Source organism: Belonocnema kinseyi, chromosome 7, assembly GCF_010883055.1.
Source record: "Belonocnema kinseyi isolate 2016_QV_RU_SX_M_011 chromosome 7, B_treatae_v1, whole genome shotgun sequence".
Lineage (NCBI taxonomy): Eukaryota > Metazoa > Arthropoda > Insecta > Hymenoptera > Cynipidae > Belonocnema > Belonocnema kinseyi.
In genome coordinates, this window is record NC_046663.1 from 83,360,486 (window position 1) to 83,386,586 (window position 26,101).

Consider the following 26,101-nt stretch of genomic DNA (forward strand, 5'->3'; position numbering starts at 1 on the left):
TTTCTAAACAAATGAATTTATTATTTCAGTCATTTAGTTTCTGATCCTGGGTTTTTCATTATCTATAAACTGTTGATGCGATTTTTTATGGACTTTTTTCGCATGGAACTGATCGTTGACAAATTTAAACAACTATTAAAAATTTTATAATTATGTACCCCCTCTTTTATAATCTTATACATATAAAACATAGTTTTCGATAAAAACGTGTTCTTGAAGAGTAACTTTTATCACAGAAACAGATAAAAAAATTTAAGTATAATATAGACTATTTTGGAAATAGTTTCAGATTATATAACATTTAACTTAATACCTAATCCTGTAAAAGTGAATATAAATATTATAAAATACGTTTTGTTCATTGCTGATTTGATTCGCCGATGATTACTGTATAAATGTTCATCTTCGAAAATCTATAGATTCATATAAAAATACTCTTAGGTCCTTAAAATATCTCTATGAAGTTTTACATCTCTACTATGTTTGGGAAGTAATGGGAATGAGCTTTTTAAAAAATACTCTAAAATGAAAATTGACCTTTGTAGAAGCAACTTCTGAATTTCGTCCATTACTTAAAAATGTTGTCGAGAATTGAAATCTCAAACGGGAGTGGAAGCTGGAATTGAACAAGCCACTTCCTGAGCTAAAGCTGCATTTCGTAAAACTAATAAGTGCGAATCCATATCGTGGAGGGCTTGATCGATAAAAGCCAACTTTCGAGCCTGGCTTTTGGGAACACCATGTTTTGTCACTAATGCTAAATGCGTCACTGCCAGCACAAGAGCAGCCACTCTAGCTTCTAATAAACGAGCGTCCAGAGGAGGATACAAACTGCGAACGACATCGTCTACCCTTGGAGGAATTCGTCTTGCAACCTATGAATATTAATTTTTAATTAAGTGACAACTGGCATTTTTAATTTTAACCCTTAAAGGGCATACTGGGTGTAAACAGCCAGCGAATTATTTGCGCTTTAAAAAAACGTACCAAATTAAAGGAAATGGAACATGTGGTGCCAGATTAACAAATGACATGAAAACTTATTTTTCTATGTCATTTTCACATAATTTTGATTTTTATAATTTTTTATACGCAGTTTAATTTCAATAAAACCGTCTAATCACGTAAAGTACGCTGTTTAATTTTTCATTGAATTACAGCTATTATTTTTTACAATAAATACCTTCTTTGAAACGAACACTATAATACTAATTTTATTTTTGAAGCGCCGTATTTCGGAAGTATTCCAGTAAAATTTTAACTAAAAATATTAAAAACTGAAAAAGTTATAAATGTTAGAGTGAAAGAAGTAATTTTTTAATTTTTTTCCAAAAAGGATTTTTCTTAACTACTTTAAATTTCAAAAACTGTTATGAAACCTTTTTCTCCTTAAACTAGATAGATTAAACATCATTAATTGATTTTCTTGTAAAAAAAACTATTTAATACCGTCGGCACAGCACACGTTTGAATACCCTTGGGTGTATATCACCCAGTACGCTCTTTATGCAATTTTACGGAAGTGTGCCCTTTCAGGGTTAAACAATTCTCTGATATTTAATTGCAATCAAAATATCAGACTTGAATAAATAAATGAGTTGAAAAGTAACTTACATCTACAATTTCAAGAGGAACAGTATTACTGTTAACTGTTCCAGCGATTGCTGTCAAACTAGCTGCCAAGGAATGACAGGAGCGAAGAACCGCTATGCAAGGTGGAGCCAAACCTGTAGCATCGTCGATCCACCTGATAATTTTTTTTTTGTTAATCATGTTTAGACATCTAAATAAAAAACTTTAGGCTATTCTGTTATAAAATTATTATTTAAAAGCAATAAATGCAGGCGCGCGTTAATTTTCCTGGATTTTTATTTCCTAACGTTAAAAATATAAACAATTCAGGAATCCATTATTAACGAAAAATTTTAATATTGAGTAAAAAACGATTTAAACAATAAGTAATAAACTCGAATTTAATACATTTGAAATTAAAAAAAAAAACAATTTTGAAATGAAAACGTTCTAGACCACACAGTTTGAGATAGATCAAATTTGAAATAAGAACTTTTTTTAATGCAATGAAAAGGAATAAATTGAACTTGTAACATCTCTTACGGCGTCTACTCATAGTACTGAGCCACCCAAGTATTTCACATTTCTTTATACAATCGACTCGAAATATGTATACTATTTCACGAGTTTATATTATATGTTTTTCATTCTTTTAAATATATAATTTGTAAAACAGTACTTAAATATATAATCTTTCAACGAAAGGTATATTTTCAATCAAAAATTAAATAGTTTAAATTTTAATAAAAAATTTAATGTTCAATTAAAGAGAATAATTTGCAACTAAAATAAAGAATTCTTTACTAAAATGGTTAAAATTTGAGTAGATTAATTAAATTTTCAACCAAGAAGATTAATTTTTACCCACAAAAGATGATTCTCATCAAAATAAATGAATTTTCATCTAAAAACCCTAAATTTTGAATCTAAAATTGAATTCTTAAATTTTTAGTTAAAAAATTAACTTTCTACAAAACACATGAATTTTCAACTAAGTAATTTATTTTAAAACCAAAAAATATCAGTTTTCATACGAAAAAAGAATAGTTAAATTTTAAATTAAAAAAAAAAATTTTAACAAAAAGTATACAAATTACCTGACAAGTTAAAGTTTTCCAGGCGATTACATACCTTTTTCTAAATAAAGGCGTGTAAAATTGAATTATTTTAAACTAAAAGTAATTGGAATTGAACAATTTTATATTTAGAAGCTCTCATAATTTCAAAATTTCAGAGCAGTTTTGAACATTGCTCAAATTTCAAAACTGAACAATTTTATTTACTTTTGAATGATGTCGAAATTGAATGATTTCATGTTAAAATTTCAAAAATGGGACAATTTCAAAACGTCAAAAATGGAATATTTTCATAATAGAATTTTAAAAATCGGCCCAATTAAAATTCAAAGAAATTAAAAGTTTATTATTTCTAATATTAGCGTTCAAAATAGAACAATTGTAAACCTTCGAATTTAAATAGTTTTCAATTCGAAACGATCAAAATTTGATAATATAAAATTGAATGTTTCAACGTCAAAGCTTTTAAAATTATAGAATTTCAAATTTCCATTACATACAAAAATTATAATTCAACATTAAAATGGATTGGAACAATTTTTCTACGATACAAAAATAAATTCACCGTTTTTTCATCAATCAAAATAGAAAAAAAATTTAATTATAAACCTATAAGAAATTAATAATTTTTTAATTGTTAATTACGCTTTCCTAAATGCAACCAATTTAATTTTAATTGGAAAATTAAAACTTATAAGACGGAAAAATTGGAAATTTACCTTTCAACATCGAAATTCAGAACTCTAAAAGTGTAACTAATCAAAATCAAAGAAATTATTCAATTAACAAGATATCAATTTCAGAAAAAATTTCAAAATTATTCTTTATATTTAAAAAATCTTCCAATGAAATATTAATTTTTTTTTAATAATTCATTTTCAAAAAGCTGAAACTAAAAATCGAGCAATTTTAAGATATAATATTGAAAAATGTTAATTAAAAGAAAAATACAAAACAGAATCGTTATGATATCCGATTTTTGAAAATGCACAATTTTAAGCATTTCAATTTGAAATTGTTTTTTTTTAAGTTCAGTTTGAAATGATCAATATTTTGTAGCATTTTCAAATAAAAAATAATTCAATTTTCAACCTAGTTATAAAATATTCTAATTTTAAAGGCTTGAATTTGAGAAATGATTTGAATTTTCAAAACTGATAGATTAAAAATCCTTAAAACTGAAAATTGTGCGAGTACCAAAGCATTCAATTCGATATTCTACGATTCCGAAGAATTTAAAACCCCAGCAAATTTGGTTTGTTTGAAATTGAAAACAAATCATTTAGAATATTTAAAACTAAAATTATTAAATTAAAACATGACTAACAAGGTTTTCAATATGAAATTATTTCGAAAAATTTAATAGTGACATTGCCCTGACACTTTTCGTGTATGAGTTTTGAAACTACAGTATTGTGGAAACCTCATAAAATTGGAAAAAAAATTTTGTTGACTAAGTTTTTGAAGAAAAAAATCCTTAATTCCAAAACCTCAAAAATGCACCTTTTTTGAACTGCGCATTCAAGTAAGCTATAATTTCAAATTGGAATTACGTACATAAATTTCAAAGGTTAAAAATATATTAAAAAGTGTCATATCATGTAATATCAGGTGAAATTTAAAGCAATTGGAAATATATTTTTTTTTACTAAAATATGTGATTTCTGTAAAAAAACATTGTCATTTTCGCGCTTTCAAAATTGAAGAATTTAAAATAGTGTGACCATTTAAAGTATAATTATTCTAAAAACATCAAAATTATGCTCTTTCTATTTGGAAAATTTTAAATTAAATAAATTCAAACTTGAAGCTTTAAGAACTAAACAGTTTCAAACTTTTTTAAAAATTAAAACACTCTTAACTTACAATTTTGAAGCTAAGTCGTTAAAAAATTAACTTTTAAATTGTGCATCACGATTTTCAAAATTCAAAGATTATTAATATTTAATTATTTAATATTTATTATTATTTACTGTTATTACTGGATATAAGGATATTAATTATAATTTACCTATCGGCCCCCGCGAGCCATTCTTCACTTTCCCACGCATCCAAACCAAGTCCTGAGACACTTTCTCCTTCCAGTAAATCAGAACTCATATCTGGCGAGTCCTTTTGTTTCTGACAAATATATTTATTAAATTAATTCGAAATCATTGTAACACTCACAAAAAAGCTTATAATTACAGGAATCACAGTCAGTCCCCTATTTCCCTTTCACCTTGTTTTCTTTTTTTTCATCTATCATTCCGCAAATCCCTCATAATCCCTATATTTGAGAATTATTTTCATTTTTCATTAAAGCTGCGATTTATTGGTCAAGAATTATAAAAAAACTCGTAGTTATTAATACAGAAATTACGAATAAACTAAAGAAACTACGATCCATAAAAAAGCCAATTTTCAAGAATTTGCGCAAAAAAAATATTGAAAATATTATACTTTCTGCTTTTAAAAGCCCTAAAAAATTAATTCAAAGCATTTTTTACAGGACTTGCCGTTATTGTTTTATTTATTGAAAATACAAGGGAAATAAATTTAAAATTAGAATTTTGAGCTAAATGACGCGAAATTAGAGGAAAAGTTTTTGGAGGAATTTCAGCGTTTAGGAATTCCTACAACATTTCTTTGACAGAACTCGTTTTTAATTTATTTATCGAAATTGATATGAAAAATTGAAAATTATTATATATTGCGCAAAAAGGAGCGAGGTACGTGAACAGTTTAAAAGAAAACTTGTAAGATATTTTTGTTTATCGTTAAAAAAAATATATGAAAACATAAATCCATACATTTAAAAATGTTTGAAAAAAATCGAGCGCGTAGCGCGAGTATCACGATGTTGTACCTCTAAGCCTAAAAAGCTTTAACTTAATAATTAATTTGATTAACTAATTACTCTCACCAAAAATTAGTATTAAAAAAAAATCACCAAGATTCCCAATTTCCAGAAATTTTGGGTTATTTTTTATTGATTGATTTATTTACAATTTTCTTACAAGTTTAGATTATATTAGTTTTTGACTTGAAATTCTTATTTTAAAACTAAAATTATTATAGTTCGAAAAAGATTTATAACGTTTAAACAGTTTCAGATTATATTAGCATTTTCCACAGGAAATCTGGTATTTTAAACAAAAATCATTAAATTTCGAAGAAGATCTACAATTCGAAACAACTTTTTGTTATGTTTCGTGTTTTTCGTCAAAAATTTGTATTTTTTAAGGTTGGTGCTATATACCTACGCAAAGTTTCCAATTTAAAAAGTTCATATTTGTACAATTTTAAATTGTTCAAAATTGTACAACTTTCAATTTAAATCTTTTATAGCTAAATAATTAAAAGATAGAAAATGTTAAACTTTTAATAATGTCAGGTTAACAAATTTCAAAATCATTTGGATCTAATTTAATCAATTTTAGCAAGAAAAGCTTTTATCAACTGACTCGAATATTAATTCAGAACACTCAAAATCGCAGTGTTAGGTTTGAGAATTAAACCATTTTCAGCTGAAAGCCTTAGTAAATAAACAAATTAATTGAAAACATTCAAATAATGAATTTAACTAAACATAAAAAATTATCGAATTAGAAATGAACGCAAGTTGGTACATTTTTAGTTCTGAATTTGTAATCCTTGATTTTCTTTTCTATTATTTTAGATCGTAGATATCATGAAATGCTCTGGTATTTTAAAAAGAAAAAAATATCTCCCCTTTTCACGAAGAGAAATTCTCCTATTTGCCCTACAATTGAAGTGCTAAGCCGAATAGCACCCATTTTTACTTAAATAACGGTATATATTGCACACAGAATATATCTTGCACGGAATTACACAACATATATCCCTCACAGAAATAAATATTAATTATTTTATTCTGAAAATATTCTCGAAACATTGTGCATCAAAATATTATATCCAATATTTTTCCCGCAAAAATTACATTCCACATAAAATATTTAAAACAGTAATAAATTCTTTTGAACTAATTATGTACAGGGTACCATGTTAAATTTAATATGAAACGGTTAAGATTTCAAGAAGAAATATATTGCATTTTCAACAATATACTTGATTCTTCAACCAAAGAGATGCATTTTCAACTTATTAGTTAATCTTCAGCTAAAAAATTCAAGTTTTAACGAAGGAGTTAAATTTTTTACTAAATAGTTTAATTTTTATACACATAAAATTAAAAAAAAAAACAATCAGACTGTAATTAATTATCAACAAAAAATGTAATAGTTCGTATTAAAAAAAATTTAATTTAAAATAAAAAACAGTTTAATTTAAGAAAAACAGGCGACTTTTCAACAAAATGGTTGAATTTTCAACCAAGAAAGATTTTTCGCACAAAAGAAAAAAAATCAATCAAATTGTTAAATTTTCGAGCCAAATAGGCAAATTATCTACAAAAAAGTTTAATTTTAAATCCAAAGTTCCATTTTCAAGCAAATAATTGCATCTTTTACCAAAATAATAGTATTTTTATCCCAAAAGACAAATTTTCAATCAAATAGTTAAATTTTCTATAAAAATAAAGGAATTTTAATTTTTTATCAACAAAATTAATTTTTTTACCAAAAAAGCCTGAAGTTCAAAAAATTATATGAATTATAAACCAAATACATAGTTGAATTTTCAACTAAAAACTATCAATTTAAAAAAAAAAATGAAATATTTAGTAAAAAAAAATGATTTACAAAAAAAAATCAACCAAAAAAGATATATTTTCAGTTAAAAATATAATACGTGAATTTTCAATTAAAAGCGATCAATTATCAACAAAAAACAGAATAGTTAAATTTTGAGTCACAGAAAGTAATTCTCAACTAAAGACGATCGAGTTTCAACCAAAAAATAAAAAAAAAAATTTTTAACAAAATAGTTCAATCTTCAAATAATAAACTGAATTTTTAGAAAATAGTACAGAAAACTTTCAACAAAGTAGTTGAATTTAAAAAAAAAAAAAGCATTCTTAACGAAAAATTTAATCGTTGAATTTTTAACTAAAAAGAGAAGTTACGTTTTTGGTGGAGAAAAGTAATTTTCAACAAAAAATACGAAATTTCGACAAAATAGTTCAATTTTTCAACCAATAAAATGAATTTTTATCAAACTAGTGAAACTGTCAACTAATAGTTGAATTTCCGACAAAAAAAAATTATTTGTTGACAAAATAATTAAATTTTCAACTAAATAGTAAATTTTTCAATCAAAAGAGATTAATTCTGAATCAAAACGATAACAGTAGACTTTAAAACAATAATAAGCTTTCCACGAAAAGTCGTTAGAAGTATTTATTGGGTGCTATAAATTCAGTTCGTATTTATGCGACGACGCAAAAGAAAAGAATTTTCTTGAAAACAGGATAAAAAGAGGAATTCGTTTTGTGTGAAAAATGTTTACAGCTAACATTTTTGTGTAAAACATTTACTTTTTTTTAGATATCTTCGCCCAGAACATTTTCCTTTGAACAGAAACAATATTTCAATTGAAAAAAAATTTATTGTGTCTAGGATCTCATTTCTGGAGAAAAATACTTGATTCACGGTTCTTAATATTTTGTGTGGGGAAAATATTGGACATAATAGTTTTGTTTACAATGTTTTATTAACATTTTCAGATTAAAATAATTATAATATTTGATTATGTGTAGGATATATTCTATACAAAATATATTTGTGTATAGGAACTGCGTTTTTCCTGCTAAGCCACCACTGTGATCCCCGTAATTAGGTAAATTCCAGAAATAAAATTGATAAGCACATTCTGTATAAATTAATGAATAGAGTATGTATAAAAATTATAAACTCACATAATAACAACGTTGTCTTCGGCATATAACAAGGAGGACAAATAGAGCTCCGAGGAAGACTGCCGCGAGTGCACCTAGAGCAACGGCCACTATGGTCTCCATACCTGGTGAACCTGTCGTAGGAGTCGCATTGCTCACTGACACCGGGGAGTTCATTTTCAGGACGAAAATCGACCTAAATTGGTCTTCACACGCCAAAGGAAATCGAGAAAATTACTTTGTAAAAGTCCGCCTATTCGTTTTCCTTGCATCAGCATGCAATTCAATAGAAAATGTTTTTAAAAACCGCCTTTAATATTGTTTTCGTACTTGTCAGAACTCACACATTCACAGTGGGAGGCGGAGACTGTTACGGATTGTACCAAAATATTACGCCGTGACTGATTCCATACATTGTTTCTCTCTCCCTCCCTCTCACAGGATTTGACACTTTAAAACTCTGTGGATAAGGTCGAAATGAAATTGACGAAAACATAACCTGAAAAACTCTATTATACGAGAATCTTTGATGTTCAACGATGAAATTTTTTCAATATTGAATAATATTAAACATATGAAACGAATATTGTCAAAATGGTGCAAATTTAATCTCTTAGGAAATTAATTTATTTTTAATTCAGGCGTTCTGTAACAGGTTTGTTTTCGAGGGGAGAGAAATATACATTTTTTTAACTAAAAATGCTACAAATCATTCTTAATCATTCAAGTACTCTTTATTTAATTTGTATGCAATCTCGTTTGTTTAAATATCGTTATCGTTTGTTTTTAAATAAAAATACAGTTTCTAACAGAAATGAGAGATATAATAAATAAAATCTTTGCTCCCTTTGCTCTAATCTAGTATCGTCTTTATCGATAGAGTAAGTGTCACGCACATGGACATAGGAAACAGGGGACAAGGCATGCATTGTTAGGTGATGCAATGAGGGGGGAGGTCAGCCACCTTTTGATGTCACGCGACAAACATGGCAGCGCCCACATGTTTATATTTTTATGCACAGTTTGTCGGCAAAAATGATCGTGCGCATAATCAAATGGCACATCGTAAGATGGTGGCTCTCCCGACTCATGGAATTTTCCCCCCTCCCGTGGATTCAACCCCACTCGCCAAGTTAGGATGGCATGTCTAGTCCCGTGTTTTCTATGTCCATGGTCACGCATAAAGCAGGAATTCGTCATTCGTCATATGTTCTGTCGGTTCTGTCAAAAAATTATTTCAGCGTGCAATCCAAAACAAGACTCATTTTGTAGTTGTAAAGGTTCGAGGTAGTGGTTTTGACACTTTGAAGGTAAAAAATCATCAATTCCTAATTACCCGGAAGCGAGATAGCAGGCCTCAAGTTTCGAGCACTGTTTCGAGTTTGACGGGAAGTTTTTACAAAGTGGCCTTTTGTCGTCTCAACTGAGAATATTCGGCAACCGAAAATCGTGAATTTTACGCATGATAAGAGCCAAAACGTTGTGAAAATTCTAACCTCAAATTCCACAGGAGTATTTGGAGTTTGGAATTTGACTTTCGGGTTGGTAAAAACAAAGGAGAGCAATTTTTCGTGTTGAAGTAATTGAACGGAAATCTGCTTCGATAGCAACGTTAAGGAATTAAGAACTGTGTCAATTCATGGCCAGAATGAACAGAAAACCTAATAGTGCCACTGCTAGATTAAAGCAGGATTACATGCGACTCAAGAAAGATCCAGTTCCCTATGTTCTTGCTGAGCCAGTACCATCTAATATTCTGGAATGGTAAGTCATTTTTTAGTTTACTTGCATTTTAAAGACGGAGTGTTTATTTATTTCATTTTTTGAAAATCATCGTGTTTTTGAAAGATTGTAAATTATATTCAATAGTTTGAGTTTCTCGATTGGAATAAGATGACTCTTGGCAATTTTTCATTTTATATTTTTATTGAGGAAAGCAAATTTAAATTAGAAAACGTATTTTTGTGATTTCTGGATTAGATTTGATCATAGACTATGTTTTACTTCAAGCAAAATTTTCCTAGAAAAAAAATTTAACTTGTTAGGCTTACTAAATTTCTGATGTTTACATAGTGTCTTTTTGAATTAGATTTGTATAAAGTTAGTGTTAATTTCGCAAAGTAAGCTTATTTTTTTCTTATTTCATATAAATATGGACATTTCCAGGGTGTCGAGAAAAATTTCGTTTTCAAATTCTCGGAGTTCCCGGATAGAAATTAACGTTTTTCTCAGATTTTTCTTGTGGTATATGTGTTTTTATTTCGCATCTCATTATTATCTAAAAAGAACTCAAAGATATTAGAAAAGTTGATTAATATTCTTTTATCAGGACTAGTATGATTTTACCAAGATGACCGGATACGTTTTAAATGGAATATCTTGAAATGAAAAAGTCAAAATATGTTTTGTAACACAAATTTAACAAAAAAATAATATTCAATACAAATATCTAATTTTTATTTGCATTTTCCTGTAGTAAAGTAGAAAAATTAACAATAAAGTTAAAATTTTTACAATTGAAAAATGTGTATAACTTTTTATCAATATATTTTCTTAATTTGTTACGAAAATTTAGAAAGTATTACAAAAAACTACAGGATTTTACATTATTTCAATTGGGATGTTTGAATTCATAAAAACACTTTTAATTTCATGTAAATTATTGAAGAAAATTACAAGTCTTTTACAAAAGAAAATACCAAATTTTCTAAAAAATTGAAAGCTTAAAAAAAAATTTTACAAGCAATACTTTTAGAATCCGCATCAACCTTTTCACTTGTTTTTTTCTGTACATTTTTTAAGGACATTGATTATATAAGTTTCTACAAGAAACTACAGTTTACAAAAAATATTAACTTTTCTCAAGAACTCTTGCTATTATGAGAAACCACAGATTAAGCAGAAATTTCAGTTATGCAAAATTTGTTTACATTTAAATTCTACATAAATATCCACATCCATCAAACTTAATGTTTAGTCAGAAATGTTATGTACTTTCCAAATCATTTTATGTCAATTATTTCCGACAGGGAAATGTATTTTAATGAAAAAAAGCTTTTTTAAAGTTATTTATAAGTTTATTTCGCAAGATATTTACATTAAATGACACGCTAATCACTGTTGCATTGATAATAAAAGCGATGAATTTGAATGAATTATATAAATTCTTAGAAACGCACATCTAACTTTAGTTCCGTTTCGGATTAAGAGTGATTATCTTTCAAATGAGGAAATGCCTAAGTGTACAAACATTTCGATAAAAACATGGGTGTGTGCACACGAAAATCTGGCTATTCGTACCGAAATTTCGGTACACGTAGTCACTTCCTTATCAAAAATTTTGAAGATCTCGATTTAAAATTTTAAAGCTTTTTAAGGACAAGATAAAAAAAATCTTAAGATTGGTGAGAAAAATTAAAAAAAGTTATATATAAAAAGATTTAATCATTAAAAAAATTAAATAATAAATAGCAATTTAATAATTATAAATGTTGGGAAAATCAAGGAAGTTTAAGGTATACTTAGAAGTTTTGAAAAGCTTTCAAAATCCTTAAAAAATTGAAAATATTTTAAAACATTTATGACGATATGTAGATTTTGAAGATTTCGAACAAAAAATTTTGACACTTAAAAGCATTTTAAAAGATTTCAAAATAGAAGAAAAATTTCATCAAACTTCCTGGAAAAACTAAAAATTATTATTCTTTTTTTAAATTAATTTAAAAAGATTTTGATGGTTTAAAAAAAAATCTAGCCGATTTTAAGGTAACTTTTTTTAACTTGCCAGAGTTTCTGAAAATTGTAGGAAAAATTCGAGTTCCGAGATAATTAAAGAAAAAATTATAATATATTGCTGGGAAATTTTTTAATGATTTTTTTAAAACAAATTTTTAAGAGGATATTGAAAAAGATTTCAAAACTAATTTTTGATGTATAAATTCATGTTTCTGGCTTCGAAAAGATTAAAACGATATAATTTTGAAAATGTATCATTTTTTATTCATTCATTAATTTATAATATTGAAAACGAAAGCGTTGATTTATTATTATTTTTTAATCTTTTAATGTTCAATGTATAAAAGTTAAAAAAAAATTATTTTGCAGCTTATCGGCTTTTCATTACAAAATTTGCAATTGAAAATTGTTAAAAGATTCCATTTTATACTCATAAATTATTAAGCGTTTATATTAAAATAATTTTAAGCTTCAGTTTTAACAGTTTAAATTGTAAAGTATTCCACTTTGACTCTCTTAATTTGCACTTCAGTTTTTACAACATCAAATGAAAAAGTTTGTATCTTCAATAGTTCGAATTTCTTAATTTCAATGAGCGTGATCAATTCTTTCTCAAATGTTCCAATTTTATTTGCAGTTGAAAAGTTATTAATATTCGAACTCGGATGACAAATATTGAGAACATTGCAGGCGTAATTTTAAATGGAATATATGGCGTCAAATCAATTACTATACATTTTTAAAAAAAACTATAAACGAAAGGTTTTTTGTTGGTTAATAACAAGTATTCATTATTGTCTTTTAATATTCTAACATTTCTTTAAATTTTAAACATAAGAGCTTTTTTTCGAAAAAGAACAATTTTTTGGCTCCGAACCCTGTAAATTCCTGTAGATTCTTGTATAGTTGTAAATTCTTATAGGAAATTAAAACACCAATAAAATACAGCAATATACAATAAAGTACAGAAAAGTACCAAATTCATTAGGATAATAGAAAAATGTTGCATTTTCCTATAATTTTGGTTTTAATTTCTTGTATTTATTTGTAGATTTCTATAAAAATGGTTTTAGTTTTTTTTTACTTTTTTGTCAAAAGTTTTTAACCAGAGTTGTACATTTGTACAATAAACTACCAGTATTTATAACATAGTTTTAAATGCAGATTTCCCATATTTTAACTTTTGTGTAATCTTGTATATGTTGTAAGAATTTGTAATTTTCTACACGAATTTACGAAAAGGTAAAAGTGTTTTTATGACATCCAACGCCGAAATAAAAAAAAATTTGTAATCTTGTTGCTTTCTTTAATACCTTGTAGATTATTACAACAAATCTATTTGTATTTTTTTTTGGTCAATTTTGTACAATTTTGTACAATTTTATCACAAAATTTATTACAGAAAATTACATGTTTTAACCAAAAATTACAGTTGTAAAAATGTTTTACTTTCTTGTAAACATTTTTACCACCATGAAAACATTAAATAAGTAAAACAAAATTAAAAAAAAATTAATTATAAAAACTTCCACCATATATGTGTTGACTAAAATAGTGTAAAATTACAAAAATGAAAAAAGAGTAAAATTTAAAGAAGGAAAAACTTGTAATTAAAAAGGTAGAACAAATAAATACTTTCATGATCACAAAAACCTAAAAACAATTTATTGGAACAATTAATGTTTTCTCGGCCTTCATGAATTTGGAATTTTTTACCTTCAAACTAATAAGTTTACAATGTGGTAACTGCTAGAACGGAAACTGGTCAAGAATTTTGGAGATCGAAAAATGGCAGTAAATTTAAAACAAATGTAATCGTCCGATTGAAACTTTATAAACAATTTTCAATCGTAAAATAATTTCAAATTAATAGATTCATGATTAAACTTTTTTTACATTTTTAGTTTTATGTTAAAATATTGTTTCAGTTTCAAATTAATTAATTTTATCAACTAATTATTAATACATGCAATTTGAATTTTTTGTTTGATTAAAAAAAAGGAAATTTTTTCAATACTTAGCAATATCTGACTATTTATTTAAAATGAGCAATTATAAATCAATTATGACAAAATTAACTAATTTTAAACTTTCAAATTTAAACATTAAAGGTTAAAAGTATTGTTTCGTTTTGTTAAATTTTCAATTTGCAAGTGGAAATTGTTATTTTTGATGTCTAAATAACAATTAAACAATTATTCATGTCAACCGACTTTAAACAAAAGTAATTTAAGTTCTAATTTAAAAACAGTTTTATTTTTAACGATTGTTTTATAAATTAAAATTGCTTAAAAATTATATAAATTTTAACCCCTAAAAACTAATTGATTCATTCTTAAATTAATACTTCTAGAGAACTGAAAATGATAACGTGGATTTATATTTTTAACCAGATTTTTTTTAACTGTTGAATTGATAAGAGTTTTAAATTTAATGTTTTTTTTAGTTTAACGTAATTAAATTAAAAATGATTAAATTAAATAATGTTGAAAGTACATTTTATACGCGTAAATTATTGAGCGTTTGAATAAAAAATTGCTAAGCTTTAATTTTTAAAGTTTAAAATTCAAAAGATTAATATCACCGGCATACAAAAAAAGTGGTCTGTCTGACAGACTCTACTAGCATATCTATATGTTTCTGGGTTCGCTGAATTCGAATCTGGTATCCAAATAACCAAGTTGGCTCGTATTTTTCTGAAAAACGAAAAAATAGACGTAAAATCGACAAAAACAGCGATTTTTCAGGTATATTTTTGCAAAAAAAAAAATATATATATATTTTCTCGCCCGATGAACTTAACCAACATATTTATATGTCTTTCGGGTCGCTGAATTCGAATCTGAGGCCCAAATAACCAATTTGGCTCATACTTTTTCGAAAATTTCAAAAATAGACGTAAAATCGGCTAATACAGCGATTTTTCTTGTATACTTTTGCAATAAAAAAATTGTTCATGTCCGGTGGTCTAAATCAGCATATCCTTATGTTTTTGGGGTCGCTGTATCCTAATACGGGGTCAAAATAACGCAGTTGGCTCATGTTTGATCGAAAAATGCAAAAATAGAGGTAAAATCGATGAAAACAGCGGTTTTTCGTGCATATTTTTGCAAAAAAATATATCTTCATCCCCGGTGGACTTATCCAGCATATTCTTATGTTTTTGTGATCACTGATTCTGAATCTGGGGTTCAAATAACCCAGTTGGCTCATATTTGATCGAAAAACGCAAAATTAGACATAAGACGTTTTAGGACAGCAATCAGGGTATACAAAAACACCTTGTTACTTGTGCTTATGAGACAGTCGAGATCGCGTTCGTCATTGAAAAAAAATATGGCCAAAAAGAACATCGTTTGAGCAAGGACAAAAAGATATAATTGAAGATCCTCTAGTTGACCCAAAAGAAGTTTTGATTCCACGCCTTCATATAAAGCTGGGTCTTATGAAACAGTTTGTCAAAGCGCTTGACAAGGATGGCGATTATTATGCGTATTTGGAAGATCAATTTCCACAATTTTTCGAAGCAAAATTAAAAGAGGGGATCTTCGATTGACCGCAGATTAGAAAAATGTTGCAGGATCCAGAATCCATTACAAAAATGTCTGTCACTGAAAAAGATGCCTGGCTTAGTTTTAAAAATGTTGTAAAAAATTTGTTAGGTAATAAGAAAAGTCCAGACTATCAAAATGTGGTTTCGGAAATGGTAACAAATTTTGATGAAATAGGCTGCCTTATGCATTTGAAGCTACATTTTCTTCATTCGCATATAAATAAGTTTCCAGACAACCTGGGAGACTTTAGTGAAGAGCAAGGCGAACGTTTTCACCAGGATATAAAAGAGATGGAGAGGCGATATCAGGGATGTTGGGATATCAACATGATGGCTGACTACTGTTGGAGTTTAAAACGAGATCAAGTTAATCAAGGTACCAAACGAAAGCGAAACCCACTACGTATGTCTTTTAAGGACAAAAGGGTTCAATACAAGCGATATAAAGAAAAATAAAAAATAAAAGAACCCTATAAGCGTGAGAGGCAAGGGGACTCACGGTAATAATGCACCCCAAAGGGAGCAGAATTTACTACGTCCACTTCGTTGTTCCTGGGTAACGCTAAAAGTAAATAAAACTTATTTACAAAAAATCCTACTATTGCCATGCAAGGAGACGAACGCAAATTAAAAACCCCGAAACGTGAGACGCAAAGGGAATCTACAGTGAACGACAATCCCAGTCGAGGAAGGTAAAGGTTTAAAGGTTTTCGTCGATCTTATGCCTAATTTTGCGTTTTTCGATAAAATATGAGTCAACTGGGTTATTTGAACCTCGGATTCAGAATCGGTGACCCTGAAAACATAAGGATATGCTGGATCTGTCCACCGGGGGTGAAAATGTATTTTTTTTTTTGCAAAAATATGCAAGGAAATCCGCTGTTTTCGTCGATTTTACCTCTATTTTTGCAAATAAAAAAAGAAGAAAAACAGATTACAAGAAGTCTTTCTGATTGTTACTTTTAAGCTAGCAATAGTAGTCAAATTTATTGAATCGTAAAATTTAATAATAATATTTGTACGCTGAAACTAAAAATTTCTTATTAAATTTTGGACCACAGATTCCCCGGAAAATTCTCTAATTTCTTGTATCGCTAGGTATCCTGCATTTCTGAACTATTTTTACACGTTTTTGATTTTAATTTAGAAGTTTTAACATCTTTTAGTTTCCCCTTTCAGGAACTTCAAATGCTTTGTCTATTAAGTGTTTAAATATTATAATACATCCAATTAATAATGTACATGTTTTTAACCTATAGATGGTTTGTATTTGGAAGGCTCTCAAATTTACATGCTTTTAAAGTTTTACTTTTGTTTTATAATGTGTGCTTCAAGTTTCAAAGGCCTTACATTTGAAAAACTTTCAAAAAGTCAATGTTTCCTTGAAATCTTTTATGAATCACTTTAAAAAAAAAAAATCCAGAACTAATTAACTCACTTTTAATAAATAATTTTTATAATTTAATAGCAGATTATAGGGCATAACTCTCTAATTTGTTAAATATTATTTATTAGGCATTACGTTGTGAGAGGGCCGGAAAACACGCCGTATGATGGTGGTTTTTATCATGGAAAATTAGTTTTTCCGGGAGAATTCCCATTTCAACCACCCAGTATCTACATGACTACGCCGAATGGTAGATTCAAAGTTAACACTAAACTTTGTCTCTCGATATCAGACTTTCATCCAGACACGTGGAATCCTGCATGGAGTGTATCTACCATACTCACAGGATTACTCAGCTTTATGGTGAGTTTAAAAAAGAAAATGTGAAAATCCATTAATCAGGAAACTTAGGAAATTTTATTCTGTAAATAAACTCTGTAGTAGAATTATAGCAATTTTAAAGTCATAGTTTAATTTAGAAGCGAATTATATGAAAGATTCACTTTGTAGCTTCAAAAATTGCACTGTTGAAAATAATTATAAATAAATTCAACGCTAATTGTTAATTTGTTTAAATGCTTATATATCAATTTAATTATTCAGATTGTTCCAAATCAGAATAATTTTGTTTTTTAATTGTCCGTTCCAAGTCAAAATTATAATTAATTCTTTTATAAAATTCACTTTTACAAGATAGAATTATAATTCTTCTCGAAAATGTGTTCTCGAAATTGTAAAACAATTTACAGATTTTAACGTTAAAAGTTGAACTGCTTAAATTTGAAAACTCTAGTAGATAAACATATGTAAACATCTAATTTAAACTTTGTAACATACTGGCAATATTATACACATGCTACAGCGCGCGGTAAACATTAAGTTGTCAATTACTAATTTACAAATATAAAACAAGATTATTATGATTCCAATTTAAAAATTTTATACTTTAATAACTTAAAAAATTATTTATGAGGCTTAGTTTCATTTTTCAAGAAAATGTTGTATATTTTTTTACAGATTAATGTAGAAGTGTCTTGGAAAATAAGAAATCTACTGCAAAAATATTCGGTTTCTGACGATTTTTCATTCTTTTGAATTTTTTGAAACGCTTTCATCCTCTTTTGAATCCTTTTGAATTCTTTTAACTTCCTTGAAATCTTCTTAATCCTCCAAATTTTCAGATACGTCTAGATTCATCTAAATTCTCAGAATTATCTGAATTCCTTGAGTTCATGGAATTTTTAGAATATTGAGAACTCTAATAATTCGAAACATTTCAAAAAATACATAGAATTCAGAGGAATTAAATAAAATTGAAGGAATTGAAGGTATTTAGGGAATCCCTGCAATTTCAGAAATTTAGAACAATCAAGAAATTCAGAAGAATCCGAATATTCTAGGATATCCGTGAAAGCTATGATTTTTTCATTTTAAAACCTTTTCAATTTGATATTGTACCATGTTTAAGCAATTAAAATTTTCCCAATTTTAAACGCTTTCAATTTGAAAATGGCCCATTTTTAAGTTGTAAAATTGGTTAGTTTTTAGAAATTTAATATTGTTTTATATTATTTAATATCAAATAATAATAGAATAATATTAATATTAATTAATAATATAGTTTATGCCAAAGTAGAAGTGAATTATTTAACTAATAATTGGTTTTAATTATTTTTCAACTATAAAATTTAATTATTTGCAAGTGATGCAATTTTTGGAAGATTTAAAAATGAAACCAAAACTTTTTCAATGTATCGATAAATATTTTTAGTTGAAGATTATTTAATTTAAAACGATTTCAGCTGGGAATAATTTTAATGCTGAAAGTTTCGAGCTGAAAGCTGATCAATATAATTTAAAAAATGTTCAATTTACAGTATTGAAGGATTTAAAATAAGGGGTCATAAAAATGTTATAATATTTGAAATCATTCTGACATTTTTTATAACAAGGTTATAAAGTTTTTAACAAGGTTAAAAACTCCACTCATGCTTGAAAATAGAAAAAATGTAATTGCGATAGATTTATTTTAAAAACATTTTCCAATTATTAATTTCATTCTTTTGTACAATTTCGAAGATTTAAAATTATTCCCAACGAATTTGATATATTATGAATTGAACATTATTTCCTTTTACACTTGTGTATTCTTAAACTTAAAGTAATAAAATGAACCAATTGAAAACAAAACAGGAATAAAACAAATAAAAGTATCTCTGCAAAGCATATTTATGCTGCAAATAAATGAAGATGATTTATTTTTAATTTTGTACGTTTCAATTAAAAAAGATCGCATTTAATGTGAAGGTTTAATAATTATATTTGAACATATTAAAAAATTATTTTATCTGGCCATTTCATAATTTTATGTCTTATGAAAAACATAAGTTTCAAGTCAGTCGACAGAATTAATTGAGTTATATGACTGTTATATCAGTTTGAAGTTGATAAATATTTACAAATAACATCTGCATTTGAAATATTTTTAATCTTGAAACAATTTCAAATTATAGTAGATTCATAATTAAACGTTTTTATTCAATTTAAAATACAACTCAAATATTGTTTCAGTATCAAAATTCCATTTTCACTTGTGCAATTAAAAATTTCTTAATTTCAAAAAGAACATTTGTTTAAAAAATATTTCGAAATATTTGATTGTTCATTTAAAATTAGCAATTATAAATCAAATATTCAAAACTAAGCAATTTTAAATGTAATTGTTTGAAATTGAAAGTTGATATCGCAGAGTGCTAAATTTAAACTTGGAACATTACGACTTTAATTATTCCATTTAAAAAAATTTAACTTGTAAGTAAAAGTTTTTATGTATAAATAGCAACTGAAAAATTATGAATTTGAAACGACTTCAAATTAAAACAATTGAAGTTCCAATTTAATAAAATTTTAATCGTTCAATTTTTAATGCTTCTAACTAAAAATTATATAATTCTGAACGTTTAAAAATTTGTCTATTGATTCTTCAGTGAGCATTGAAAACGATAGTGTGAATTTATATTTTTTAACCACAAATCATTGAACTATTTAACTTAAAAAAATTTAAGCTTTAATTTAAGAAGTTTATATTCAAATTAATTTGCAGTTCAGTGTTGATTACTTCAAATTACATTTTTTCGCTTTTACAGTTTAAATTTTTGTATTTCAATGACCTTGAAAAATGTTTGCTAAGTGCGTAATGTTTAAAAACTAAAAAAATCTATCCTTTCACATGAAGTCATCTTCGTTACAAGACAGGAAATACCTAAATTAATATTCTTCAACAAATTTCCTGTTCTAACTAAAAATGATCATTTTGCTTGAAACTTTCCTGCTCCTAGTTAGAAATATACTTCATTATACTTGTTTTTTAAATACAGATATAACTCAAAATTACAATTTTTTTATAAAATTCCCTGAACCAAATAAAAATTAATCTTTTCAAAAATGCCCTCTTCAAACTCAGAACTATAATAATTCTTTTAGAAAATTCCTTTTTCAAATTCACAATGACACATATCTCTTCCCAAATCTCCTGTTCCAAATTAGAGTATTTATTTATGTATTTATTTTAAAAGTCAAATCCTGATTGTAATCTTTTTCATTTTACAGATTGAGAACAGTCCAACGTTGGGAAGTATAACTACAACAGACTATGAAAAGAGACACTTGGCTGCGCAGAGTTTAGAATATAACTTGAGAGATAAGATATTCTGCGAACTATTCCCGGAAACAGTCGCAGTAAGTAAATCAGAACAATTGACATTTGTTTCTTCTGTCTAATCATTGGACCGAAATAACCAGAATTTTCTAGAAACTGAAAAAATGGTGAAATTTTCAAACATACAAACAGTGGATACTTTTAAATTTGCGTTTTTCTTCCGGTCAATTAAAGATATTTCTAAATATTTTAAAAGAATTCAAAGATTTCTTATTTGGGTCAGGAAATTCTGAAAACGACATAGAATTTTTGTAACCGAGAAAATTGTAAAGAAAATTCTAATTTTGAATTTGAAGAGGGATTCTTTTAAATTCCCTTCTTCTATGTCAAAATGAAAATTATTTTCAAAAATTTCCGTTCCATGTTAAAATGTCGCCCTTTCAAGTAAAATAATTATTTACGAAATTGACCTGTCCTAACGTCCAAATTATAATTTTCTACGAAAATGTTCTGTTTCAAGTTATGATTATATTTTTTTCCAAAACGTCCTGTTTCAAGTCAGAATTATATTTATTTACAATATTTTTGATTATAATTCAGAAATATAGTAACTCTTTTTTCTAAAATTTGAAAGAGGGAAGTTTCAAATTGTGACAAATTCTGACTTGAAACAGCGATTTAAAAAAATCTTTCAGAATCAAAATTAAATTCCCAAATTTAAGAAATTTAAATTAAATTGAAATCCAAATTGAAAATCCTATTTAACGTCCAATAATAAAATCGATGCAAACTCTTATTAAAAACTCCTTCTCATTTTTCTGTCCTCTTTTTTATTTTTGTCCAAAAATTCCCACATTACCAGCGTGCAACTAAGAGTTAAATTGAATAAAAGTGTTTAATTATTAACCTAATAATTTGAAATTATTTAAAACAGTACAGAAAAATAGATATCCTGCACAAATAAACTTCACACAGAGGAAATCTGTGAATTTTCTTGATATCTTTAAAATCACTTAAAATTTAATTGAAATCTGTTAAAAATCTGTTAAAATCCATTGAAATTTCTCAAATCTTCCAAAATCTGTGAAATTCCTTTTAGTCCGAACATCATACCAAATTCATTGACATCACTTGAAATTTTTTATCTCTTAAAACTATAAGTAACCTAGAATCTTTAAAACCCCTTGAAATCCTGATTTTGAAATCTTTAAAATCCCGTAAACTTTGTATGAAATATAACAAAATCGCTGAAAATACATGGAATCTCTCTGGAATTCCTTGTTATTCCTTAAAAATTGGCTGAAATCTTACTTTAAATACATAAATTATTTGTTTGCACTTTCTCTATACTTTGCATCAACTCTTTCAATATTTTGGCATTCTTCATTTCTATAATAATTGTGTTATGATTTTTCTAGACTCGCGAACAAATTATAAATAATTCATTATTAGAAAAGCATTATAGACCTATACTGAACTTCCCTATGATATTTTTTCGTAAGGAGGGATTACAAGGTATTCTAAAAGATTGCATAATGTTTTGAGTTTTCATTTCCCGATATTTTCTTCAAAACTTATCTTAAACCTAAATCCTCGTGATACAAACATTCCGATCCTGATTATAGTATGTAAGATCTCTCTGAAATTAGAGAATAAATTGTGCGTTATTCAGTGGCCTTTTTTGGAACTAGTAATTTGATGTGGCGGCGTTCGGAACTAATAATATTACAGCCGCTGACACAGTTCGGTAAAGGGCTATCCAACACTCACTTTTCAGGGGATGTTATAGGCTCATAAACAGGTCAAACCGGGAAAAAACGTTAATTCTGAACCAGATTTTTAAGATTTTCCAAAAATGTTTGTCTTCCAGGCCATCAAAGTGGAGCTTGAACGCCGGAAAGAACTGGAAAAGCAAGCCAGGCATCACTCGACAACGTCTGAAGTTTCGTCCTTGATTCGAGATCAGTTTCAAATCGATCAAAGTCCCCTGCACAGTGCCATCACGAACCTTGTCGTTGTCATCGGCTTCGCAGCTTTTGCCTATGCAGTGAAGTACGTCTTAAGGAACATCGCAATGGAATAGCAAACTCCTATTGAAGTGTCAAATGATAAATGATTGGTCAGTTCTATTAATCTATTCTGAAGCGAAAGGCGAAAGTGACCAGATGCGTCCTCCAAGGACTAAATTACAATAATAGGTAAATCGTCAGACTTCCGTCAGCTTTCTCGACTGTCCAGCGAGCAATTTGTCTCGCCCTTTGCGTATCGTGATAGAAAATTCCAGCACGACGAGATGTAAATTTTTGTATGCCCTTTTTCATTTTTGTTATCGTGCTCTAAAATACGTCAATTTTGGCTCTTCTCGATTTATACACAATAAGTCTGTCCTTTCAAACTGGTCCATGTTCCCATCTGATTTTACGTTGCTCGAACGCAACACTTTTCTACCTTTTTTTGTAAAGTTTAATGCTAGAAAGTAATTATAATCACATGTAGAATTATTAATTTCATAATTCTATGATAAAGGCAGTATATTCAAAGAGATCTCGAGCTTCCGCCGATTTTTGGTTCTCGAATTTCTTTTGGCTTTTTAATATATTGAATGCAGATGAGAATTTGTACATTTCTTCCCTTTTTACGAGATTTTCAGGGCTCTGTTAATACCTATTCTTCTTACATTGTCTTATTTTCTTGATTCCCAGTTTTGATTATTCTCGCTTTAATTTTTCATTCAATTATACGCACATTTTATAAGTAGTTGTCTTATTTCCGAGGTAGTTCCAGTTTACAAAGTGCCAATGAATTTAATTAAAGATAGGTATCTTATCGGATTTATCCAAACTGTAAAAATAACTTAGTTGGTGATTATAGTTGGAAGGACGTGTACATAAACAATGAAATATCTTTCAAATGGTTAAATGAATGAATCTTTAATAAATCACTTTAGTAAAGTGCATCGCGTAAATGCAATTTGTGTACTGAAAAAAAAGTTTAAGAATATCCTTCCGTTTCGCGTTTACATTCTTATTTCTTTTTCAATTCATTATGTATTTATAGTATAAGAGATTCGATTTGTCAACTTTTCTACGTACTAAACTTGTTTATCTCTTTCATTCAAAAATTGTTCTCTTATATTAAGAACTCGCTTTTGCAAATACAATCTGAGGAGATTTAATTCGAGTAAATATCACTCTTGAAAGACAATTTTATTTCTAAAGAGAGATAATATTTTTCAAGCTTGGATGGTTCTAGAATATTTATATATTATATATCTGTACTTTTTGACTGAGTAATTGTAGTGAGCTGATAATAAGTATTCTTTAGAGAGAGATATTCACTGGGCCTTAAATTCCTCACTTAAGCCAATTAGTCTGATTGAAAATCGTTTGAGCTTCTTAATTGACTTTATTGATAAAGTTAGTCATTAGCGTAAAATTCGGAAAAGAAGAAAAAAAATTTCCCATGTTAACTAGTTGACTATTTTTTTTTCATGAAATACATCTCACTTTTTCTGGTGCAAAAATTGATTCAGAATTGAAAAAAAAGCATATCAGGCCAAAATTCAGTGTAATGGAATTACGAAGTAGAAAAAACGTACAAAATTCTATTAAGCCGAAGCTTCCTTTCAGTTAAATTTTTCCTTTAAAAATCAATAGTTTCAAGATAATTCTGCATCAGAAAAAAATAGAGGAGACAAAATTATAGATTAAGAAACAAAAAATCGTATGTTATCAAATATGAGAGTTTTTAATTTTAAGCTTTGTTTTCTAAAAGTGTATGAAATCTCAACGCCTACGAGTGAAGAGTAGTTTTCCAAATTACCTTTTGTTTAATATTATAAATTTCGGTTTTTTTTAAATTTTGAAATTCGGTGAAGTATTTTAAATAAATTTTTGGACATAAATATTTGGAAAATTACACTTCAGACATTTTATGAAATATGAAAAATTCGTATGTATAAAATATATATATTATACATAAATGCGTTTTAATTTACTGTGCGATGTAAATAGCAGGTTTACGCTACTGCGGTAAACCTACAAAATTCATTTATTTGCTTATAATATATTAATAATTTATTCTGATCTCTTATTTTTTATTGTAGACTAGCAAGAAATGGATGCGAGGGAAGAGTTTACATTTCCTAACATTAAAAATAAAAACATATTAAAAATCCATTATTGAATTTGTTAAATATAAAGTTTCAAACAATTATTAATTAATCATTTTTAATGATAAATTTAAAAAAATTTTACAAGTAAAAATGACAATATTTTGAATGGAATAAAGAGGAATTGAACTTTTATCACTTCTAATTATAGGCGTTTACTGTTAAATGATTTGAAATTAAAAGTGTTTTAATTTGACACTTTTTAATCAGTTGATCTCAAATTTGAAAAATTCCATACAAAATTGTTAGAATTTGAACAGTTTCATTAGAAAAGAGTTGAACATGTATTATTTATCATTCAAAATGTTAAAAGTGGAATATTTTAAATTTGAATCATTTTCATTTCCAAGTGATTAAAATATGACAATTTAAAATTAAAAGTGTACTTTTAAAAGTTAAAGCTTCTGAAATTCTAGAATTTTAATGCTTATTTCATAAAAAAATATATTTTAACATTTTAATTAATTAGACAAATTTTTTAAGATAAAAAAAATAATTTCACCGTCATTTTCACCGTTCAAATTGAAAAAAATGTTTAATTATAAACCGTTCAAATTAATTTATGCTGAAGAACGTTCAAAACAAAAAGTAATCTAAATGGGAAACACTAAAAATGAAAACATTTCTACTTCAATTACTGAGGTATCAATCTCAAAATTCAATTTAACACCAACTCAATATAAAAAAAATTGAATCTGCAATGCCTGGTTCCAAAATCTTCTCATTTTCAAGACTGGAATTTGACCAATTATTTAATTGATTTTTCATTGTTTTAAATTTATTTTGGAAGCATTTAATACAAAATTGTTGAATTAAAACTCCTTTAAACTAAAAGTTGTGTAACTCAAGTGCTTCATTTTGATATTTTATAACTTCAAATAATTTATAAACACCTAGAAATCTGGTAAGCTTTAAACTTAAACCAAATAATTTAGAATATTTAAATATAAAATTATTAAATTTACAACGGGCTATTAAGGCTTTCACTATGAAAAAAACTTTAATTTCAAGGTTTGACAAATTAAAAGGTTTCAAGAATTGCGCATTGAAAAATTTTAATTTAAATTATATAAATTTCAAATATGATAAATATATTAATAATAAATATGATAAAATGTTGTATAAATTGGTAATCAAAGTGATTGGATCAGA

At 27.0% G+C, this 26,101-nt stretch overlaps 2 protein-coding genes across 2 annotated transcripts; one reads left to right on the plus strand and one right to left on the minus strand.

Moving 5' to 3' along the window:
* On the minus strand, positions 1 to 8,866 carry LOC117176086 (transmembrane protein 98-like). The gene is made up of 4 exons (XM_033366105.1): positions 8,467 to 8,866; positions 4,660 to 4,769; positions 1,615 to 1,747; positions 1 to 875 (listed from the first exon to the last, which is right to left on the minus strand). The coding sequence occupies exons 1-4, from the start codon at positions 8,620 to 8,622 to the stop codon at positions 600 to 602; spliced, it is 675 nt and encodes a 224-aa protein (XP_033221996.1). The 5' UTR covers positions 8,623 to 8,866; the 3' UTR covers positions 1 to 599.
* A 725-nt stretch (positions 8,867 to 9,591) lies between these two features.
* On the plus strand, positions 9,592 to 24,863 carry LOC117176085 (ubiquitin-conjugating enzyme E2 J2-like). The gene is made up of 4 exons (XM_033366103.1): positions 9,592 to 10,209; positions 17,249 to 17,483; positions 20,730 to 20,858; positions 22,649 to 24,863. The coding sequence occupies exons 1-4, from the start codon at positions 10,085 to 10,087 to the stop codon at positions 22,859 to 22,861; spliced, it is 702 nt and encodes a 233-aa protein (XP_033221994.1). The 5' UTR covers positions 9,592 to 10,084; the 3' UTR covers positions 22,862 to 24,863.
* Positions 24,864 to 26,101: the final 1,238 nt, after the last annotated feature.

Excerpts from the sequence above, each read along its gene's own strand:
- LOC117176086 (XM_033366105.1), bottom strand. The coding sequence starts at position 8,622 with ATGAACTCCCCGGTGTCAGTGAGCAATGCGACTCCTACGACAGGTTCA. Across the intron at positions 4,770-8,466 it reads GAAGACAACGTTGTTATTAT|AAACAAAAGGACTCGCCAGA; the intron begins GTGAGTTTATAA and ends TATATTTGTCAG. Across the intron at positions 1,748-4,659 it reads TGGCTCGCGGGGGCCGATAG|GTGGATCGACGATGCTACAG; the intron begins GTAAATTATAAT and ends AAAAATTATCAG.
- LOC117176085 (XM_033366103.1), top strand. The coding sequence starts at position 10,085 with ATGGCCAGAATGAACAGAAAACCTAATAGTGCCACTGCTAGATTAAAG. Across the intron at positions 17,484-20,729 it reads CAGGATTACTCAGCTTTATG|ATTGAGAACAGTCCAACGTT; the intron begins GTGAGTTTAAAA and ends TTCATTTTACAG. Across the intron at positions 20,859-22,648 it reads TATTCCCGGAAACAGTCGCA|GCCATCAAAGTGGAGCTTGA; the intron begins GTAAGTAAATCA and ends TTTGTCTTCCAG.